At 39.6% G+C, this 21,613-nt stretch overlaps 1 protein-coding gene across 25 annotated transcripts in view; it reads left to right on the forward strand.

Moving 5' to 3' along the window:
• Positions 1 to 21,613, forward strand: part of rap1gapa (RAP1 GTPase activating protein a) — a 43,789-nt gene that overhangs the window by 18,644 nt on the left and 3,532 nt on the right. For 7 of the 25 annotated variants that reach the window (XM_032520196.1, XM_032520207.1, XM_032520202.1 and 4 more), the window contains 21 exons: positions 1,752 to 1,845; positions 7,825 to 7,860; positions 9,025 to 9,072; positions 9,528 to 9,566; positions 9,721 to 9,912; positions 11,156 to 11,259; positions 11,673 to 11,751; positions 11,840 to 11,893; positions 12,320 to 12,403; positions 13,433 to 13,533; positions 13,757 to 13,886; positions 15,124 to 15,279; positions 15,364 to 15,435; positions 15,552 to 15,638; positions 15,739 to 15,879; positions 17,310 to 17,441; positions 18,355 to 18,432; positions 19,376 to 19,485; positions 20,222 to 20,341; positions 20,534 to 20,669; positions 21,241 to 21,361. In XM_032520196.1, the coding sequence (XP_032376087.1) occupies positions 1,752 to 1,845; positions 7,825 to 7,860; positions 9,025 to 9,072; positions 9,528 to 9,566; positions 9,721 to 9,912; positions 11,156 to 11,259; positions 11,673 to 11,751; positions 11,840 to 11,893; positions 12,320 to 12,403; positions 13,433 to 13,533; positions 13,757 to 13,886; positions 15,124 to 15,279; positions 15,364 to 15,435; positions 15,552 to 15,638; positions 15,739 to 15,879; positions 17,310 to 17,441; positions 18,355 to 18,432; positions 19,376 to 19,485; positions 20,222 to 20,341; positions 20,534 to 20,669; positions 21,241 to 21,361 (2,114 nt within the window). Of the gene's footprint in view, positions 1 to 1,751; positions 1,846 to 5,543; positions 5,928 to 6,396; positions 6,520 to 7,824; positions 7,861 to 9,024; positions 9,073 to 9,527; positions 9,567 to 9,720; positions 9,913 to 11,155; positions 11,260 to 11,672; positions 11,752 to 11,839; positions 11,894 to 12,319; positions 12,404 to 13,432; positions 13,534 to 13,756; positions 13,887 to 15,123; positions 15,280 to 15,363; positions 15,436 to 15,551; positions 15,639 to 15,738; positions 15,880 to 17,309; positions 17,442 to 18,354; positions 18,433 to 19,375; positions 19,486 to 20,221; positions 20,342 to 20,486; positions 20,670 to 21,240; positions 21,362 to 21,613 lie in introns of those variants that run through there. The other 18 variants (XM_032520200.1, XM_032520204.1, XM_032520203.1 and 15 more) reach the window with 12 other exon arrangements.

Consider the following 21,613-nt stretch of genomic DNA (forward strand, 5'->3'; position numbering starts at 1 on the left):
AACAGCAGTGTGTAATGTGTGCAGCGCAACATGCTTGTGATGGACAGTTTGCAATGGACTGGGCAGGACATTTCTTCTGTCACTTTTACTCTCATGTGTGTTAGTGGGAAATAGATGGTATATATTGTCACCAAAATATGTGAGGCTATAGTTATAATGTACTGTGTTTTGTACTCACTGCGACAAACAGATGCATATGAACAAGTATTACACAATATCTGGTTTTAAACCAACTGTTATAAACAAAAGCATTTTCTTTCTTGTGTGTGTGTCCTGCATCCATCTATTGTGTATCAGTTTTAATTAAGAGTTTAAGGCAGCTGATGCCCTGCCGTATCCTGTCCTCCCATGGGAGAGTTGCTGCTGAGGTTCCTGCCTCTTTATTTATTTATGTTTATTTAGCTTGCTGAGAAAAGGTTAATATTTGTCATTTGGGTGATGCAGTTGTGAAATATTAGGCTGCGCTGTGTATCAATGATTCAAACTCACTCTTCTTCACCTTTTACTTGAGTAAAAAAGTGAATGTGAAAACAGATTTCCGTCTCAGTCACTGTCCCTCTTGAGCAGCTGTTTGTCTAATCTACATCCTCCGCAGCAGACCAACGCCGCTCCATACATTCACTCATATAACGTATCACTGTGTCAGCACAGACAGCCACACAATCTTCTCAAATTGTTCAAAAGTTTCCTCTCATTGAGTTGTTGAATGCGTTGAAACATATTTCTCTGCATGTGAAGCTTGGTGCATTTTGGCTGGTGGAGAACACATCACCTTGTAGATATAGAGATATGTATATATTTCATTATGGCTGCTTAGAGTATTTCAGATTCACTTTCATAGCAATCAATCACTTCATGTGTTTGAAATTGATTGAATTGATCAAACAAACAAATTAAAGTGTGCTGCGCCTCCTGGCCAGTTGTAAGTGTCAATAGGGCACCATGTTCAGCGGGGGTATTGATCCGTGGTCCTGTGGGGGTTAAGCCATCCTGGTAGAAATATTGAGTTTAGAGCAAAGGATGCTTGACCGTACTATTGCTCTGATTTGCACTAGCAGTGTGCTACTCACTTGGGTTTGAGAAGAGAGATGTTCCTTTTGAATAGATGTGAAACCATTGGTATTGTTTTCCTAGATCCCTGAAGCATTTGTGAAAAGCAGCTCATGCACTAAAAGAAATGAAGCATCTGCTTAGAGGAAGAGATTAGACTTTTTTTATGAATGATGTTTCCTTTTTATTACAAACACAGAATAAACAATATTTGGACTTTTTGTGTGCTAGGCATAACTTAGGAATTTAGGGGTGAGGAAAACAACTTTATGCATTTAAGACAAAACAGATGATCAGAGAGAACATAATTGAGTTAAATTGCATGCAAAGGTTTTTCATTCTTTGCATTTAAACAGTCCTATAAATTAGAGGTCTTATTTTGTTTTTTTAAATGTCAACCATGTCAGATTTCCCCACTTTATTATGTTTCATTTTCTAGAGACAGAAATAAGAAAAAAAGAACTTCTCAGTAACACAGAATCACAGGATAATTTAGATCATTTAATCAAAAAAATCAATAGCGGGAAACCCTGAGTGTCAGGGTTTAAGGCCATTGCAATGCCAGACCTCTCTCCATTCTGTTGCTCAAGAAAAGACAAGCAACATTTCCTGAGTCAATCCTTTTTTGTTGTCCTTTTGCTTGATCTCAAAATAAGTGACCTTTTCTGACTGAATGCTCCCTCACATCTGTCTGACTGTAGGAAACAAGATGGGAGTGACCCTCGGATTTGTGCAACACTAGAGCCCCAGCTGTTTCAGCCTACACTCCCATACACCACGTCACCATTCCACAAGGTAGGAGGAGAACAAGCAGTGTGGGGGGGGACCTCTGTGTGACCGTTCTCTGATCTTTGTGTCTCTGCTCATCTTGTTTCTACACCTGCTTCTGCCTGGAATACACTTGCTCGGTGTTCTGTCTGTATTTAATCACTCATGTATCTGACTTTCTGCTTGCAGGGTTACTTTGATATTTATTCTTGTCTTCTTTTGTTTAACTTATGTAATTAGAGTGTGCAGAGCTTTGTGTCTGGGATGATTATGTTTGCCAGATTCCATTAATACAAATCTATTATTAGCAGGAAATTGTCAGCTTGATGACAATTTCTCAATCCAAGTCTAATTCCGTCAAAGCAAACAAAACACAGCACTGTCAAAAGCCCCCATCATCACACAGGATGTGGCACCGAATTGGAAAGTCGGTAACCAGTCCTTGAGTTGGGTTCAATTGTTATCCAGTTGTGTTCATGTCATCCTTTGCAATGAGCCAGTTTTACTTTAGTGTTGGCTAAAAATAACCATCTATTTTTGTAGGCTTTTTATAAGGGTAAGCCAAAATGTGCAGATTTCTGCTCATCCAAAGTGTGAGTTTTATAGTCTGCTATAAAGTTTTTTTGCCATATATTTTGTTACATTCACTGCAAGAAGGTGTCATTTACTTTCTCCCCGGGTTCACTGAAAGATTTTTTAGCAAATAAGTTTTTTTCCTTTGGAGGAAATCATGACAGGTATGACTACATGTCTATGATTGCAGACTCAGAATATAGAGGGCAAAGCGTGGGGATATCATTTTAATACATTTATTTAAATTGTCCTATCAGGACAGAGTACCTATCATATCCATGTTGCTGTCAGAATCTGCATGGCCACCTTTTGGCATGTCTTATTGTTATAATGAACGACTGACGTGGAAAACCTGCCAGGGATATTTTGGTAACTTAGAAACTGAACAAAGTTGAGCTTGGTGGTGATTAACATTGGATACAATCTCATTCACGTCAGATTGGTTTTCATAAGGTCTCTCACACTTGGGATGAGGTTTACGCTTCTCACAATCTGACTTGATCTGAGTAGAGCAGTGGGAGTTGAAAGGGAAAGGGATTAAAGGAGAATTTGGAGCTTGGGTTGTCACCCTTTATCCCTGCAGCACACACCATCTGTAGGTGCCGCTGACTTACAGTACAATTAGTCAGACATGAAGAGAGGATTCTTTTGAAACTTCTGTGTTAGCAGATTGCATGACATGGAAGCCAAAAACAACCACTAAAAGCACTGATGAAGTTATTCCAAACTTGGCTAATAGTATTCCCTCCCTTTGTCTTTACAGCCTTGAGGAGAATCAGCACAGTTACTTATTTTTCTGCACTCTATAGGGTGTAAGAAGCAGTAAAAATGCACTATAATATTTGATCTTTGTAACCCCATTTTATTCAACCTCCCTTGACCTGGATGGACAGATATTTGATGAACATATCGAGGGACAGCATGTTAATGTGATGTAGTATAATAAGGGCTTAATGGGGCAAGACACAGAGGGGAGTATCACTTTAATCAGAGCCCTGCCAAAACCAGGTCAATCTGCAATTAAGCCCACCAGCTCTTATGGTCATTGCCTAATTCAAACTACACTGCTACAGTATGCTTAGTTGTTGAAAGTAACAAAGTACATTTACTCAAGTACTGTATGGGGTATACTTTACTTGAGTATTTCCATTGTATGCTACTTTATACTGGAAACCAGTATTGTACTGTTTACGCCACTACATTTCTTTGACAACCAGTTACCAGTTAAAAGTAAGGAGTTGTAGATCCAGATCACTAATTATAATTCCGGTGATATAATATATATTTTTCTGAAATGGGAACCATTGCATAAAGATTACTTTTACTTTTGTTACTTTAAGTACATTTTGATGCAAATACCTTTTTTCTTTAATAATACATCAGGACTTGTAACAGTATTTTTTACACGTATTGCTGTTTTTACTTAAAGGTCCCATATTATGCTCATCTTCAGGTTCATACTTGTATTTTGGGTTTCTACTAGAACTTTCTAATAGATGTTTGCATTTAATGACACATTATTTTTGTCGTGGGTCTGATATGGTGTTTCCCGATGCTTCATTAAACTGACGTTAGCGTCGTTAACACCCGGCACTGGAGTTAAGTGCTGGTCTGGTTCAGATTGCTGTAATGATTGTGACTTGCTGCTACGGTACTTTATGTCCCGGGGCTGTTATCAGCTGTCATTCCTACTGAAATCTCTCTGCGCCGGGTGGTGTGAGGCAGACCGGCCCTGGGTGTGCTAACTGGCTAAATTAGCATTAGATTAGTCAACTATCTACACGGCAACATTAACGTTACTGGTGAACTGGGTTAGCCCAGTGCTGTCAACTGTGGTTAAAACAAAAATATTTCATGAGAGTGTTGAACGATGTTGTAACCTCATAATGTTACCCACCAAGCATTAGCATTAACATTAGCTACTTGTCAACCAGCACATTGTAGTAACGTTAAACTGGGTCAATATTGATACGTATCAATAAATAAGGTCTCTGCTGTATTACGGTGTTGAAAAGTGGCATGTAATTAATAACAGAATTATGCAGTGTGGCAAAAAAAGCAGAGTATTGTATGATTGACCAATAATTTCAAACGTATCACCTGGGTGACCGTGTTTTGTTGGAAATACGAGTAACTAGAGGGTGAAAGGTTATGTGACGCCACTGACAGGCGACTAAAGGAAACCTCCTGTGTCAAAAATAAATAACAGATTTCTCTGGGTTTGAAATGTGGTGGAAAGATTTGGGATAGTGTAAGAACACAACTCACAATAATACATAACATATGTATGTTTGTTTTTTAGAACAACAGACATTTTAATGCAACAATTTTACATATTATACCTTCAAGTAAAAGAGCTGAGTAGTTGCATCACTGGCAATTCTGTAATATTAAAAATGTTGCATATTTTTGAGAGATATTACACGAGCAGACTCAAAATAGTCATAATTTTCAGAGCTTGAATCACAGTTCCTTACACACACACACACACACACACACACACACACACCACACACACACACACACACACACACACACACACTGCCTAGTGCTTGTGGACAGTTTTGGCTTACTATTTTTATTTAGGCGTTACCATAAACTTGTGATGACAGTGAGATTGTAAACAGCCATAAATTAGCTGGAATTACAATCATACATACTGTTTTTAATTTCCCTCATTATAATGACGAGCCTTTTAGCTCTCATAATAAAATTTCTAAGCACTTTGTCCTAGCCAGGCTGTGGATTCCCACACCTCCTCCTTTCTGGTCATCTTTGCCAAATGTTTTTTTTCTGCTAAAACAAGTTTTCAGGTTGCTGTTTGTCTCCACTTTGGTTCCATTGCAGTTTGTGTGTTTATTTAGAGTTCTTTTGAGACTTTTGTCTCTCACTCTATCCATCACCTTATTTACCATATCCTTTTGTTCACAGCTGGTGATGACTTTAGCTTTAAACACTCATTGTATATGTTTTATATGCCCATAGTTCCTCCTTGAACCCAAGATTGTTTAAGGACATGTCTATTAGGGTAAAAGAGTTGGACCGCACCTTTGGCCACGTGTCCGAATAGGGAGATAAAGAAAGAGGTGGATGATAGGTGGTTTGATTATTCTCCTGCACTGTTACGCAGTGACAAAGAAGGATCAGCTGAGGACAAGACACCTAGCGTTAGTCAGAGGATTACTGTTCTAAACATGCAACCTGAGACATACACTTGATAATGTTCTGTGTTTAGAGCACACACTGGGAAAGCCTCTGGATCTTGTCTTCCACATTGTCTGATCCAACTCTGTCAGCCATGGTTGCAGTCGGCAGGGATGCAGCTTTACCTTGGGTGTCACATTGGGACACAGTCAACTGTCAATTTGACAAGGGTAGTCAGAGAGCGAGTTTAATCCAAACCTGTTGAAGTCAGTTGAGAAATCTTTTGAAGCTGCAGGACACTGGTTTAAGAGAAGTGAATAATGGCTGAAAATCATGGCAACCACTTCAATTCTCCAACGGTGACAAAGGCACGCTGGAGGAAACCCAGCCATGTAAGTAGATTTACTTTGGAAACATGCTGGATTGAAAAACATCACTGAATTGCAAACTATAGAGGACATTTACAAGCCTTTCTGCAGAGGCTTGGACAACTGCCTCTTTAGAATAAAACTAAAGTTTCGAATGAAAAAACCTAACCGTTGACGTTGCTTGTTTATTGAATTGAAGAGCTGAAGAGAAAGGGGACCATTTCTAACAAAATAATGTTTAGCTCAGTTACTAATCTCTGGTTAATAGTGTTGAAGCTAGGGTTATTTACTTTCAGGGTTTGGGGCAGACTATTGTTTGCACATGGTGGAGGACTTTACTCATACTCACAGGGGAAGCTAAGACCAGATTGCTCTGTACACAGACTGACTGTGCAGGCTTTACTGCTGGCCTGTTGTAATTCACCATTTTCTGCAGTAGTTAGAGTCGTCATGCTGAAGTGATGCGTATGAGTTTTGTATGTGAAAATTTTAGGGACAGCTGTGATGGGGATCTGGCCTAAAGATATAGGCAGGTGTTTAGCGTGGAGAAGCCGTTCTGTCACACATGGCTGTGTAATAGTGTGACAAACCACAAGAGATCCCATGCTGCTATCAGGTAAAACGTAAATTAAAATAAATACAAGTAAATATAAGGCTGTACTCTGGGGTTTTGTGAGTCATGTGAACAATTGACACGGTACAGATCTGAGTAAAGGGACAACCCGAAGGACAATGTTCAGCATTTGAAAGAAATGTTTTAAGCAATTAAACTTTGTGTTTTCTTTAGCAGCTGAAACAAACAGTAAACACTGTTTTATCACCTTACTAGGAAGTGCATCTTCCTAATTTTATGGAAATTGTTGATAAACGTGAATTCAGTTCAGTTTTTTAAAGAAGAGGACCGTTCACATTATTACAATGCATGGTTATATGTGGGATAAAAATGCCAGAATTAGCCAAAAGGCTACTCTTCATCTAAAGTCTGCGGGCTTCGAGGTTACAAAGGCTTTTTTTAATGTAAAAAACAAGAAAGCAAGACAACACAATACAAATAGATGACATATTTCCACTACAGCAAAATGTCACATTACTTCATCTTCTCTATATCTATGATTGATGTTGACAGTACCTTTAATGCAGGACTATCCCTCCAAAATAAGTCTATTTTTCCTGTCTTCGGAGTTTAATAACTTGTTCATGAAGTCTAACAAAGAGATAGACCTCTCAAGAGGTGTAATTCACCTCTGACACTATGTAGACTAACATGCAGCACATTTCTTTTCACATGAAATATAACAACATATAAATATAACAATGTTTCATGGTTCTTTCATGTCATCTTAATGAAATATTCAAGCCCTGTTTGTGGCAATGGGAAGGGTAACCACTTCAATAACTATTAGCACATATTAATACATATTAGGTTTTAATAAGTTTAGAAGGAAAGAGAAATATATTTATATATGTACATACATGCAGCATGGTGGCTCAGTTGTAAGCACTTCTGCCTCACAGCAAGAGGGCTCTGGGTTAAATTCCAGGTCGTTTCAGGCCTTTCTGTGTGGAGTTTGCATGTTCCTCCGGGTGCTCCGGTTTCTTCCCACCATAAAGACATGCATGCTAGGTAACAAGGACTACAGTTGAAAATCAGCCGACTTACAGTACACTGGCGCATTTACAAAAATGTTGATTAATGTGCATTGTCCTAATCAAATAAATAGATCTACATCTGTGTGACCCCAAACAATAAGGAAGGGAGGTCAACAAAGGATTGAATGTTGTTTTCTGTCACTAGATGGAGTGGGCTAAACAGATTTGAACTCTAATAATCAGACTCACTGTTACATGTAAAAACCAAAATTAACCTCAGCATCCAAAAAAGATGAACTCAGAACATTTCATCTCACTCTCCTCTCTCCAGACTCCTGATTTATTTGCAATGATTGAAAAGATACAGGTAAGATGACGCGCTGATCTTTGTATTTTTTCTCGGCTTTCTGAGCTGTACTTACCAAGCAACTAACCAGTGAGTGTGTCTCTTCTTAATACTGCAGTACTTTGGCCCTCTCCTTGGCTACAATACCTCTGTACATTGTGTACATGAAGCATATTGAGGTTATATCTGGTTGTTTCAGAGGAGATTTGTCAGCGCATTATATGTGTACATGTGTTTTTCAGCTGTTAACATTCTGGTTGTAACACTGGCTGACAGCGTTGTTGGCTTATTATCTCACCTCCAAAACTTTCTGCTGGTTTCTGACCACTTTGAAAGGATGATTTTTAATCCTGTGATCCCACACTTAATGGGCTATATGATAGAGCCCATATCGAAACTCTATAACTGTAGTAATGTTTTTGGTGCATTAGGACAGTCATAATATCTTTCAGTGACCACAACATCTTTCCTGTCTTTTGGCATAACTTAATATTAGAAAAAGAAAATACCTCTTTAACCGGGGGTGTGATTTAGGATTGTGTGTTTTCCACAGTCAGAAGTATATATCAATATGATGTATCATATTCTATGACGTCAGGCTCAGGCGCCATCACCTAGCCCAGATTTACTATCACTGCATCTTTGCGTTATTCCTCTCTTTTACAAAACCAGAGGGTGTTTCAGTGTAGGAGCATCACTTAGCTCAGCATCTTTTTTAATCCCTTGCATCTTATTACCACACTTCCTCTATGTGCTAACAGACGTTTCAGTCACTCCCAAATGCCTGCTCTTTAACATCCTTTAATTGTCTTTCGGTATCTGCTCTCTCTGTGTGTGTGATATGTCTCTTTCTGTATCTTTCCATCTGTCCCACTCTGACTTTGCTTGGTTGCCTCAGCCTGCTGCATATGTCTGGGGAAAACTGTGTCATTATGTAATGAGGTTGATCATTCTCTCTTATTTTTTTTTATTGTGGTCTTTTAGGACATGATTGTTATGTAAATTGTTTTGTATGTCAAATCATGTTTGAAGTTAGATATTTGTGTTGTCTTCTTTCAAAGCATGTCGAGTCCATGTGCGGATGACTTAGTGTGAGCCTTTTCTCTCTCTCTCTCTCTCTCTCTCTCTCTCTCTCTCTCTCTCTCTCTCTCGGGGGTGTCTTATCTTGTCCTCTCCTCTCTCTAGGGCAACAGGATGGATGAGCAGAGGTGCACCTTTCCTCCCCCACTCAAGGTACGATTCTCCATGTAGAGACACAGTATTATTCACATGGCGCGGTCATTGTTTCGCGACTTCTCCACCATATCTCGCTCTGCCAGACAGGCTGATTACTTCTGCACACTGGAGCACAGTGTTAGTCATAATGCAGCGCAATGCTCTCAAGCCTTGTCATCATTTTTCAACAACAGAGTTAGTTAAGATTTAAAATCATACACCTCCTACAATATTAGCAACAAAGATTTTAACAAGCTGTGATGCTAATTTAATGCAGTATTTTAAACCATCCATGTGCCAAATAATGGCAATACTTTAAACAAGCAATGCATTGATTCCTATGTAGTTACCAAACAGCATAACAGTTATGCAATTACTCTGAATCTGTCTCCTTTGGGATTACAAAGTTGGACACTGTGGTTGTTTTTAGTCTTTGATGAGAAAATAAAGCTTGTTTTCCTCTATTTTTTCAGACAGAGGAGGACTACATTCCATACCCAAGTGTCCATGAGGTAGGATGATGTGCTGCATTAGCACTTTTCACCATTTAGTGTTTGTGTATCTCTGAGACATCAGTTACATTTTCTTTGTGTCCTGGAATGACATTCACATTCGCACCGTTCTGTTTCTGTTTCTCAACCTTTGTTATATTGCATTTTGGGGCAGGTGTTGGGCAGAAAAAGCCCCTTTCCTCTTATCCTCCTCCCGCAGTTTGGGGGTTACTGGATTGAGGGGACTAACCACGACATGAGTGACACTGTGGAAACAGAACAGCCGCAGCCTCAGTCTCCAAACACCCGCACCAAGCTGGAACGTAACACAACAGCTACGATCTTCCGGAAACACTTCTTGGGAAAGGTTAGCCACTTTGTCACAACAAAGTTCATTTTTTAACATATAATCATTTATTGAACAAGTTCATACACATGCCTTTGTTTTTCATAATAAAACATTTCCTCCATCTTCTTTCATGTAGTTGTAAATTCACTCTTAACTCAAAGCAGAAACACAAATTATATTAAAAAATAATGATGCACAAGTGTCTGTAAATATGTGTCATCCTTACACAGAATTTTTGTTTGTAATAAAAGTAATACAAAACTAAAAGAATATGTTTACATAAACCATTGTTTCATCTTGTCCAACATGTTCTTGTCACAACTAAATTATATTTAGCTTGTTAGATTGTGGTCATAGAACAGCATATCTGTATTTCCCACATGTTTTCTCTGCAGAAACTAGATGCAGTAGCTGTATGTGTTGTTCTCCACCATTGCTGATTAGTATTTTTTAAAGATAAGTTTTTGGGCATTTCAGCCTCTATTTTCTACAGGACAGATAAAGCCATGAAAGGCGAATAACATGCAGCAAAGGGCTGGAGTTGACCACAGGCCCACTGCGTTGAGGAATAAACAGCCTCTATATATGGGTGCCTGCTTTTCCAACTGAGCTATCTGGGCACCTCCATTGCTGATTAGTTCAGCATATTACTAGATATCCTTCCCATCTTAGCTCAGCTTGTACATCTTCATCATGTCCCTGCTATTAATTTGATTTTTCAACTGAGTTTGTTCATAGTTTTTCCCATGTTCAATTTCTATGCTCGCAATCATGCAATGATATGTAATGATAGGAACATGAAAAAAGTCCCACTAATTAAACAATAAAAGCAGTTCTAAAACTGCCTTCAAAGTGATTTTACTGAAGTCATTCTCATGACGCTTCCTTCCTCCTCAAATGAGCCTCATTACTCTCATAGAATATTTCACAATCAATTCACTTCTTGCTCATTATAGTAATAAAATGAATGAGCAAAAAGCATGTCCCAGTAGAATAAACCACTAACAGCAACCAGACTCCCTGTTTGGCATCTCATACACACATTTGGCTTTGCCACCTGTTACATACTGATAATTACGAACAAATTTGATCTGCCTTTAGTAGGAGAGCAACAGAAGAAGGATGTGGGGGTTAATGACCGGAGAACATGTGCCGTGTGTGTGTGTGTGTGTGTGTGTGTGTGTGTGTGTGTGTGTTTTTGTGTCTGACTGTCTGTTTATGGACAGAAACTAATGGTCGTATCCTTGTACTGTGCCCCCAGGAACACTTTAATTACTATTCAGTGGACAGCGCCCTTGGACATCTGGTGTTCTCTCTAAAGTACGATGTGATTGGTGACCAGGAACATCTCCGTCTGATGCTCAGGTAATGCTCATTACGAATACATGGCGCAGTACAATGTGTTTTTTCATTTACAGAGAAACATCTTTAAATCTGTTGTGTCTGCACATCAACATTTTAAATATTAGTAGATATAAATGCTGAATAATCCACTTTCTTTGTTCCTAAATACCCAGTATTGACTGGATAAGGGAATACAGAACGGGTATTATTGTAAGAGTCATAAAGCGAGAGAATGTCAACAGCACTGTCATTTCCACAGCAGAGTAACAGATGGACTATTTAGGCCAGCCAGTGGGCGGGGATGGAGGGAGGGTAAGAAGGCAAAGAGAGGCGAGGGTGGGGAAGTTGCATGATGGTCTATACCGGATTTTTTCCCATCTGATCTCACATTATATGGCTTTGAAACCACACTGATTATTTCATGACTTCACCAGGACCAAGCTGAAAACCTACCATGATGTGATCCCCATTTCCTGTCTGACAGAGTTTCCCAACGTGGTCCAAATGGCCAAGGTAAAAAAGGTATTATGCAGCATCTAATCTGTTGTGATAGTATAAAACCACTTTGTAATATCCTCTCTCTCTTTTTTTTAAATCTAAGCTCGTCTGTGAAGAGGTCAATGTGGACCGCTTTTTTCCTGTCCTTTATCCAAAAGTAAGGTCTCGTTTGGTTTCTATAGTTGTTGCAAACAAATGTGTCCTTTCCAGTACCACACATCTGATAATTTAAATGATATGGCTAAAATTGTTTAAGTCTGTCTTAAAACATTAATCAGGCGCCCACGGGGAAAACTGTCTGGGGAAACAAAAAGAGGGAATTGAAAAATAAAAAATAATAAATACATTTGTCTAAGTCGGACTGCTAAAGCTTCATGTTAGCTTCAGTTGGACATTTTTTGGATTTTGTCCCCCATTACTTACATTGTTAGCAAGAGATCTCTTAATGGTCTGTATAAACAGAAGGAATGGTTACAGCAAGCAACATCTGTTTTAGTGTTCATATGGGCAACTGACTATTGTTTCAAGACAGACTTAAAAAAAACTGGAAAGCTATCCTTTAATATTTCTTGTTTTTTTACAGGCTTCAAGACTTATTGTCACTTTCGATGAACATGTGATAAGCAACAATTTTAAGTTTGGGGTCATTTATCAAAAGTTTGGACAGGTGAGCTATAAAGTTGGGATTTTAACTAATAGCAAAGATGCAATTGCTTGATCAGAGATTGCTCTGTTAATGTGCACGCATCCTTTACATTGTATCCAAGCTGTGAAGAATGATAATGTATCAAACATTGCAATTTCTGATTTGTTTAAGGAAGCTGATTATTTCTTAATTGTGTCCAGTCCAGTCAAGCCCAGTAACTGTAGCTGTCATCAACACTCCCTCTCATTTTTGAGGCAATCACAGTCCTCTTGTTTACGATGTGGGGGCAGAGGATCCATTGAATGCTTTGCTGAGGGCACTTGTACCTTTAAATGGAGACCTCAATGTGTAGAGATCTGCACGGCTGATTCCTTAAAGCCTGCAGTAGTCTAAATACATAAATAAGCCAAGGACCATCTCACAAAGGCAATGAGGGCCCTTTGCTCATCCTTTCGGACATTTTCTATTCAAGGGGGGTGCTAAGTGGAGAAAGGCATGATGGTTAAGTAGGCTTTATGCATACGGGAAACAAAACAGAAATAAGAAGCTTCTTCTCAGATATTTTTTTGTGTTAAGACATGCTTTTGATTTTGCATCACTATTCCACTTGCTTTCAATAGATGATCGACTGTCTGTCTCAGCTGATTAAAACCTTCTGCTATACATCTGAAATGCAAATGACGGTTGTTTAAACCAGAGTGCCAAACACACACCGGAAACACTCCACTTCCTGCATTTAGTTATTGACCCGAATGATCTGTAGCAGTAAAAAAAAAACACACCTTACATAAAATACTCATCGTGCCATTGCTGGCACTCTAGTATGCAAATATTACCCCTTGGGATCCATTTGCTTTTTGCTTTGCAGACATTGTTCTTACTGCTTTTGTATTTCTAATGCAGACATAAGTGCTGTTACTACTGGACATTAACATTGTATCATACAGTACACAGTCTACCTCACAAATCATCCCCAGCCTGTTGCTGAAATCCTTTTGTCCTCCAAGCCTTGAGGTTTAGGAGTTTTTGTTTTGTTTTTACTGGACACAGACTTCAGAGGAAGAGTTGTTTGGCAACAGTGAAGAAAGTCCTGCCTTTGTTGAATTCCTGGAGTTTCTAGGAGAGAAAATTGAGCTGCACAACTTTAAAGGGTAAGGATCTATCTCTGGTTTAAAGGCACTATGTATACTTGACCATACATTTTGTAAGGGAATTTCCCCATTGTGGGATGAATAAAGTATTATCTAGTCTAATCTAATAACATGATGCCAACCACAATTCACATTTTGTCAGGCTAGCTACAGGAGTGATGGTCATGGTACTGGACTGGGATGGTGGAGAATATCTTGTTAGATGTTGTTCTGTTTTCTGCAGTTTCCGCGGAGGGTTGGACGTGACTCACGGGCAGACTGGCACTGAGTCTGTCTACTGCAACTACCGTAACAAAGAGGTCATGTTCCACGTGTCTACAAAGCTGCCTTACACAGATGGGGACACCCAGCAGGTACTGTAATACAATGCCAGACTAACACACCTTTCATGATTCACTGCACGCAGTCAGACAGGTTCCCTCTGGTTATTGTAGTGCCATATTTTGCATGTCCCGCCCAAACACCTGCAGCATATATTGGCAACAATACCCACTGGTAGTAAACATGAATCATGAATTTACATGTATGCTTTAGGGTCTGCATATGCGAGCAGCACACCTCCCTCACAGTGATTTAAAGCACATCCCCCTCCCCCTCACATGTTCACACAAACACTTATTAATTAGCACAAGCTTTTACACCATTTGCTGTCATGGTTTGCACAAACACAGATGAGGCAATACTCCAAATACTCTAAAAATGAGGTTAACTCTATATGTTCAGTTTCCCCAGCTGGAACCCCAGGGGGTGTTGTTCAACATTAGCTCCTTTGAGCCAATCAGTGCTTGCTCCGGCTGTCTTCAGGAGAAACAGCACTCCCTGGCGGTGTCCCACAAACTCACATGCATTCGCCTGTGTGACAGGGAGGAGAGTAATTGAATAATGTCTATAGTCTGCACGTGGCTCAGTAGTAGCGTGGGCGCCTGCCAATCAGAAGGTTGGTAGGTCAATCCCATGTCAACCTGTCCTTAGGCAAGATGCTGAACCCTGAGTTACCCCTGATGCTGTGCCATCAGAGTATAAATGTGCGTGAGGGTTTATTTGATGAGCAGGTTGCACAGTGTAGGACTCTGTGAATGGTACTATTTTAAAGCGCTTTGAGTAGTCGTTAAGACTAGAAAAGCGCAATATAAATACAGTCCATTTACAAATCAGGGCTAAATTATACAATAAAAAAGAAAATCTTCCTTATAAAACACAAATACTGTATACTTACTGTCTTCTCCAATCCCCCAGTAGTTTCACACAGTTTGTAAGCTGTGTTTATTTGGCCATATGCTGGATTTGCAAGCTTTGTGTTGTCATTGGTGTTAAAAAAGTATTCTTTGAATTAAACTTGGCTTTATCAACAATCAGTAGGAACGTCAACAAAAGGGTTTCTTACTTAGTGTTTTCCAAATTCAGTTCCAGGCCGCATTAAATGTGTCATCATAATTGTAGCATTCTGAAACCAGCAGATAACCAATCAAATTCATACATATCTTTCAGTGCTTGGCATCAGCATTCTTTCATCCAACTGTCTTGCATATTTGCATAAACATAACTCTAAGTTAATTTATTACATGTTGCTAAGTGTCTGGTGTGTTGCAGTTGCAGAGAAAGAGGCACATAGGGAACGACATTGTGGCCATCTTATTCCAAGAGGAAAACACTCCCTTTGTACCGGACATGATCGCCTCCAACTTTCTCCATGCCTACATTGTGGTCCAAGTGGTGAACCCCTGCTCTGACAATGTTCTCTACAAGGTGACTTTTTTCACTCACTGTGGGCTGACTTTGCTTTCTTGTGATAGATACATGATTAAACTTCATCTTACTGTTAATTTGCAGGTGTCCGTGACAGCACGGGATGATGTACCTTTCTTTGGCCCGGCCCTCCCAAACCCAGCTGTCTTTAAAAAAGTAAGAGAAAGAACATGTTTTATACCTGAACTTTTGCATCCGCAAGCCATTTCATCATTGTAATCATTGTATTTTCCAACATGATGTCTTATCTCTTAACTCCTCTCTTATTCCAGAGCACTGAATTTCATGAATTCCTTTTTACAAAGCTCATCAATGCAGAGTATGCCTGCTACAAAGCTGAGAAATTTTCCAAATTAGAGGTAAGTTGTTTAAAATCTATTTAAAACATTTCTGGCATTTTGAAAAAATCCCTTGTTTCATTTTCCTCTGTTTGCGCGTGTGTGTGTGTGTGTGTGTAAGGAACGAACGAGGTCGGCCTTGTTAGAGACCCTTTATGAGGAGCTCCATGTGAACAGTCAGGCCATGATGGGTGTTGCAGGAGATGACGACAAACTGGAAAATGGGAGTGCAGGAGGAGGGGGCTTCTTTGAGTCCTTCAAGGTAACTGGAGAGGCAGCAGCAGGGGCTGGGGGGTCAAACTGACAGCTTCACTTTCTGCAACTCGCTGCTTCAAAAAAACAACATTTTTGCATAAACAACGTCCTTTGTAATTCTTTCAAATGTACATTTTAGTTATGCCAGCACTAAGATAGAAACACTCTTAATAACTTTGACGGCAATTTGAGGTCAAGCTTAGATTTATCTCCATTAAAGTAGTTTAAAGGGAGCCATTTTGGGAATTACAATTATTGGCTTTTTTGCCAAGGGCTAGATGATAAGATTGATACCACCTGTGTGCCTGCTAAATATAAAACAATTAGCTAAGCTTAGCGTATAGACTTTAAACGGGGGTAAAGAGTTGGCCTAGCTCAGCTGATCTTTGGACAGAAGAAACCATATTATTTCCTGTAAAACCACAAATTGTGCTTTTTACACTTTGGCTTTTTTATGGATTAAATCAAATTAGATAGTATGTGTTATTAGCAAGCATTAGAGGTGCTGGTACCTGGATCTTTGTTATTTTCACACACCTAGGCTAGTTCTCCTCTCTTGATTTTGATCAACTCTTGTTAAGAAAGCAAACAAGTGCATTTCCCAAAATGTCAAACTATACTTTTAAGTGTCACTATAAGCTCTTTATTACCGCACAAGAACAGTATCAGTACAGTCAAATTGGCATGTACACTAGTTACAGTAACCAGTTTTTGTGCTAGATATTTCTTTTGTGGTTGTAAAAAAGGGTGTCTTCTCTCTGGCAGTCTCTCAGGATTATTTTGATCTTTATGCAAGCTGTGGGCTGAGGGTTTATCATTCTCCCTTCTCTATCAATCTGTATTAATTTAAATGAAGAGAAGCTCTGCTGCTCTGTCCTGTTGGAAAACACCACTCTTGGCTTCCCAACTTTTCTTCCTTCTGCCTCCATGCTGTTTTGTTCTGCTGTGCTCTCCGCATGTGCCAGTGTTGAGTAACTAGTCCATTATTTACAGGGTTACGTCATCTTTGTATGTCATAATATCAAAGTGAATGGATAGATTTACCTCACCATCTGATGATTTTACCTCTTCACTCTGTCTGTTTCCTGTCTGCAAAGAGGTGCACTGGGCTTTAACCTCTCATGGCTGTGTTTCAACTCAGTGTGATCAGACATCTGTCAGCCACTTGGTCCTTCTACTTCCCCTCTCTTTTCTTACCACCTATCTAACATAATGACTCATCGGAATCCCCCTTTGGGCATTAAAGCTTAGCAGTGTTCTCTTTGGCTTCCTTGTCTGTCAGGATTAGCATCAGGCCAGCGCTCTCTGCCTGTAATGGTCAGTGTTCAGGGACAGTCCCGAGGCTCCTCTCGGCCTGCACGCCTTACAGCGATGCTGAGTGGTCACAGGGGTCAGCGCCATCTGAATGTATCTCCTCCTCCTCGTCTTTTTCTGTAGCGGGTGATCCGCAGCAGGAGCCACTCTATGGATGCCACGGGTCTTACTTTCAAGAAGCCACACACATTCTCCACTAGCTTCAACAGCAGCTTTAACCACGAGCCCGCAGACAGCCCCAAATTTCCAGGGATAGTAAGTACAGCCCCACTCCTTCTGGTCTTGAGTGAGGCCAGTCTCGCTCCCTCTGCCTCCCCCTAAGCAGTTCTACTCGAGTTCATGCCCCCTTCTCCCTCACTGGTCTGCTGCGCTCACTTTTCACAGAGAAATGCTCGCATGGAGCACTTATGCCTGGGTCTTAATCTCTGCTCTGGTTGCACAGTTCCTTCCACCACAAGATGAAGTGGCTAGACACTCATATACTCGAATGCTTCTAGGACATAAGGTGAACCTTTACCCAGGGTTAAAACTGCTTCTAATACTTACTGGGTTTATCTGTGTTCTCATTATTTAAATCCCCATGAGTCTGCATTGTCCTTAAGTTCTCACTTGAATTCTAATGAATGTGGGTTGAGTCCTGTGTGTGTGTGTGTGTGTGTGTGTGTGTGTGTGTGTGCGCGTGTGTGCATTTGTAATTTTTAAATTAGGAGAAAATTACTATTTCTGTCTGTTAATTCTGTAGTTCTAGTTCACATTTAAGTTGCCATCAAAAATAACTAACCATTATTATTAACCAAAATGCTATATTAATGAATGGAACTCAAGCTTGCTTTTTGCCAATAACCCTGCCTAACCTAATGTATAACATGCTGTAGGCCGTCCTCTGCTGTTGTTGTCTCCTCTTCATCCTCTTCCTCCCAGGCATACGGCTCACATAACTGACTCATCACTTCTCTATCCCATTCGGCTGCCTGTGTTGCACCCATGGAGCCAAAATGTCCCTTTTTGTATTCTCCAGTTAACGTGTTTGTATCTTAATTATGATTGCATGGAATCTCATATTTGTGTATATCTCATGTTTTCTCCCCCCCCCCCCCTTTTGTCATCTCTCTCTCTCGCTCGCTCTCTCTTGCTCTCTCTTTCTGTCTCCTCTTCCTGTGTGGCTCAGTCATTGCTTGTCCCAGGCAAAAGTCCCAGTAAATATGGACGTCGAGGCAGTGCCATAGGGATAGGAACAGTAGAAGAGGTTCATGTCTAATTATAACTACTATCTAACAACTCGTTTTTCCTTTTGCTTTTTTTTATTTTTCTGCATGGCTGTACTGCATCAAGCACTTTTCTCTATACATTTCAGCACACTGTATTTACAATAGTATGCACTGGAAGCATTATATAAAGAGCATTATCTCAATCTGTGATAAAATCAAAAGCAGATACAGATAGTCTCCTCCACATTCTCTCAGTAATTCATTGATTTGTCTTTTCCAATATTTGGAATTTTACTTACCATCTAAGTAAGACTACCATCTATAAATCAGAAGAGCTAAGTAGCACATAGACAGTAAAAGTCGTATTTCAGAGCTTCCTACGGACTCAGGAATTGGTTTTCTTTTATAATCTCCTTTATTGAAGCATGTGCTTGCCTTGTGTCGTCTTTTACTATTTTGTGTTTTAATTCCAGGATGCTTTGATTCTCTATTTGTTTCAAAATCATAAATATTAATGATTTAATGCTCCCTTACAGAGAAATTATTATATAAAACCTCCTCCTGCTCTTTGAAGCCACATTAAGTTAAAAGGCTTTTCAAGTTCTTATTTTGAGAGCTTTAAAGGGAGATTGAATGAACAAAGCAGTCGCTGAGAAAGCATATTTAGTGGTAAGCCATGGAGCCCTTAAATCCATCTTTCATCTCCTGCCTTAGTCTGCGCTGCACTGGCTGAAAGATCACCGGGGCTTGACATTAAGCCGATAAGTGCATATTTTAATTTTTAATTTTTTTATTTTTTATTTTTGGGGCGATAGTAACAACTTGAAGGAAGCAATGCAATTTGAAAGGTTAAGACAAAAGAACTCCATTCAGAAATAAATTAATACATTGAAGCTTTTGAGATCAGCTTAATGTTACTCAAATAATTTTTCAATATCAGAAATATTTTGACTCTGACTGTCTTTTCTCTGTCCCTGGCAGTCTTTGATTGTCCCAGGGAAAAGCCCAACCAGGAAAAAGTCTGGTCCTTTCAGCTCCAGGCGAAGCAGTGCAATTGGTATTGAAAACATCCAAGAAGTCCATGAGAAGAGGTGAGAACAAGTCTGGCACATTGTTGCTGTATTTATTTATAATGTGTACCCATATACCATTTTATATGTTTTACATCTTTTTCATCTAAAGCCTTGTAATTGCTAACTAATAGGGGTGCGAATCACAGGATACATCCTGAAAAGATACACTACATTACACACGATACCCATATCACAAAACAGCAATTTTTTGATAATCAATATATTGCTGTACAATCCTATAATGATACAATAGGATATCGGTCTAGCTATGAATACAAAATGCCCGTAAAAAGATTAAGTGCAAGTTTTCTGTCTTTATTCACTGCAAGTCCAAACTATTAGAAGCAAGTTTTCAGTCTGTTAATTAAAATATTACAGAACTATAGAGTAACTATGGATCCAGACTTTAGACTCAAACGTGGCTGGGGCATCTGTCCGCTGTCCGCCATCCCATTGTTTATGGTCAAGTTTCTCTCATTCATGTGTTGAGCACTACCTCGGTGAGCCTTGAAGTGGCAACACTTGGAGCAGGGAAATCTACTTAACAGAGCCTTTTTATTCATTAAATTATCTTTATTTGGTGCCAGCGTATCGAATCACCTTTTGCACGACAAAGCCGTATCGAAATTTTGTCCCACCCCTACTAACTAATGTTCATGATTTATTATTTACTTCTCATCAGTGCATGTGCATTTATTGTATTGTATTCTCTTTGCTTTTCCTCATATTTTGTACCACATGTCTCATGTTGCAGTCGAGAGAGCTCCCCATATACCCAGAAGACCCCTGACAGCGGTCACGTCTCTCAAGACCCCAAATCTGACAACTCATCCAATCAGAGCTCCCCTGAAGTGCTTACAACCACCAAGAACAGGTGTGTATAATAAAATAATGACTCAATCACATAAATATATTGATCATAGAATTCATAGCTTGTGTTGCCATACCTGTGTTTGTGTAACCGCTGGGACAATTCTTGGCTGTGGCAGCATGTTGAATGACTGTGTCCTATACATAAGATAAAATCAGGTTTGGCTGTGCTGGAGAGTGATAACCCAGGGTGTAGTTCTTATCTCGGTGGCAGGGCCCCATCCATCCCAGAGGGTCATGACCTCTCCCGCTCCTCCTCCAACGCTAGTAGCTTCGCCAGTGTGGTGGAGGAGAACGAAACAGAGGCCACAGAGGACTATGACACAGGCATGGTGAGTGTCCAGAGCATACTAAAAAGATCCATGTCACCACCAGACGCTTTCTGTTTGAACTGGACAATAAAAGGACAGTAAAAATAAATAAAAAAAAGAACTCTGAGAAAACAGTTAAACAAAAACCCATAACTGCACTTAAAAAGAAAAATCATTTAGTGAATGTCTTTTTCTTTGGTGTGCCTGTAATTTGTGTTTATACTTTCTTTAAAGTTGTTCACCTGCTTGGCACTTTTACTAATGTTTTGCACAAAAAGGACTGAATTACATTTTGTTACATGTTACATGTACAATGACAATACAGACTATTCTATTCTATATTTATCATGCAAGAAACAATACATGTGCATAGTGGTAATTGGCTTGTCTTTGACGAAGAGTTCCAGTCGATTTCAACATGTAGCTCTGTTTTTTAAATTTGTAGTGCTGTCAGTAGTGAGACAAATAAACAGTCGGTGCAGTCTACACCAAGTTATCCTCCTACTACTACTTGTTGAAATCGACCAGAATTCTCCTTTAAGTCGAATATACATGTACGATTTGCTTCATCTCTCCTCTGCACACTCTCCAGGAGAGTCTGTCGTCTGCCGGGACACCACACAAGCGAGACTCCTTCCCCTACAACACCTGGCTAGAGGACAACATTAGCAGCACCTGTACCAGCAGTCATGGGAGCTCCCCAGGTGAGACAGGTGGGAGTCTTGGAGAAGCAGGTGAAAAAGTATTCAACACTTAAAAATTACAAAAGTCTTAAGAGGTTTGTAAAACGTATTAATGGCTACGTTATGTAACTACTAGTTTGCTCATTTGTACATTTGTTGATTTGTTTACTTATATAAATACTTCCAACAGGGGTAGGAAACACATAATTGACCAATGCACAGTGGTGGAGGAAGTATCTACATCCTTTACTTAAGTAAAATTACTAACATCACACTGTAATA

The sequence above is a fragment of the Etheostoma spectabile genome, chromosome 7, assembly GCF_008692095.1.
Source record: "Etheostoma spectabile isolate EspeVRDwgs_2016 chromosome 7, UIUC_Espe_1.0, whole genome shotgun sequence".
In the NCBI taxonomy this organism is placed as follows: Eukaryota; Metazoa; Chordata; class Actinopteri; order Perciformes; family Percidae; genus Etheostoma; species Etheostoma spectabile.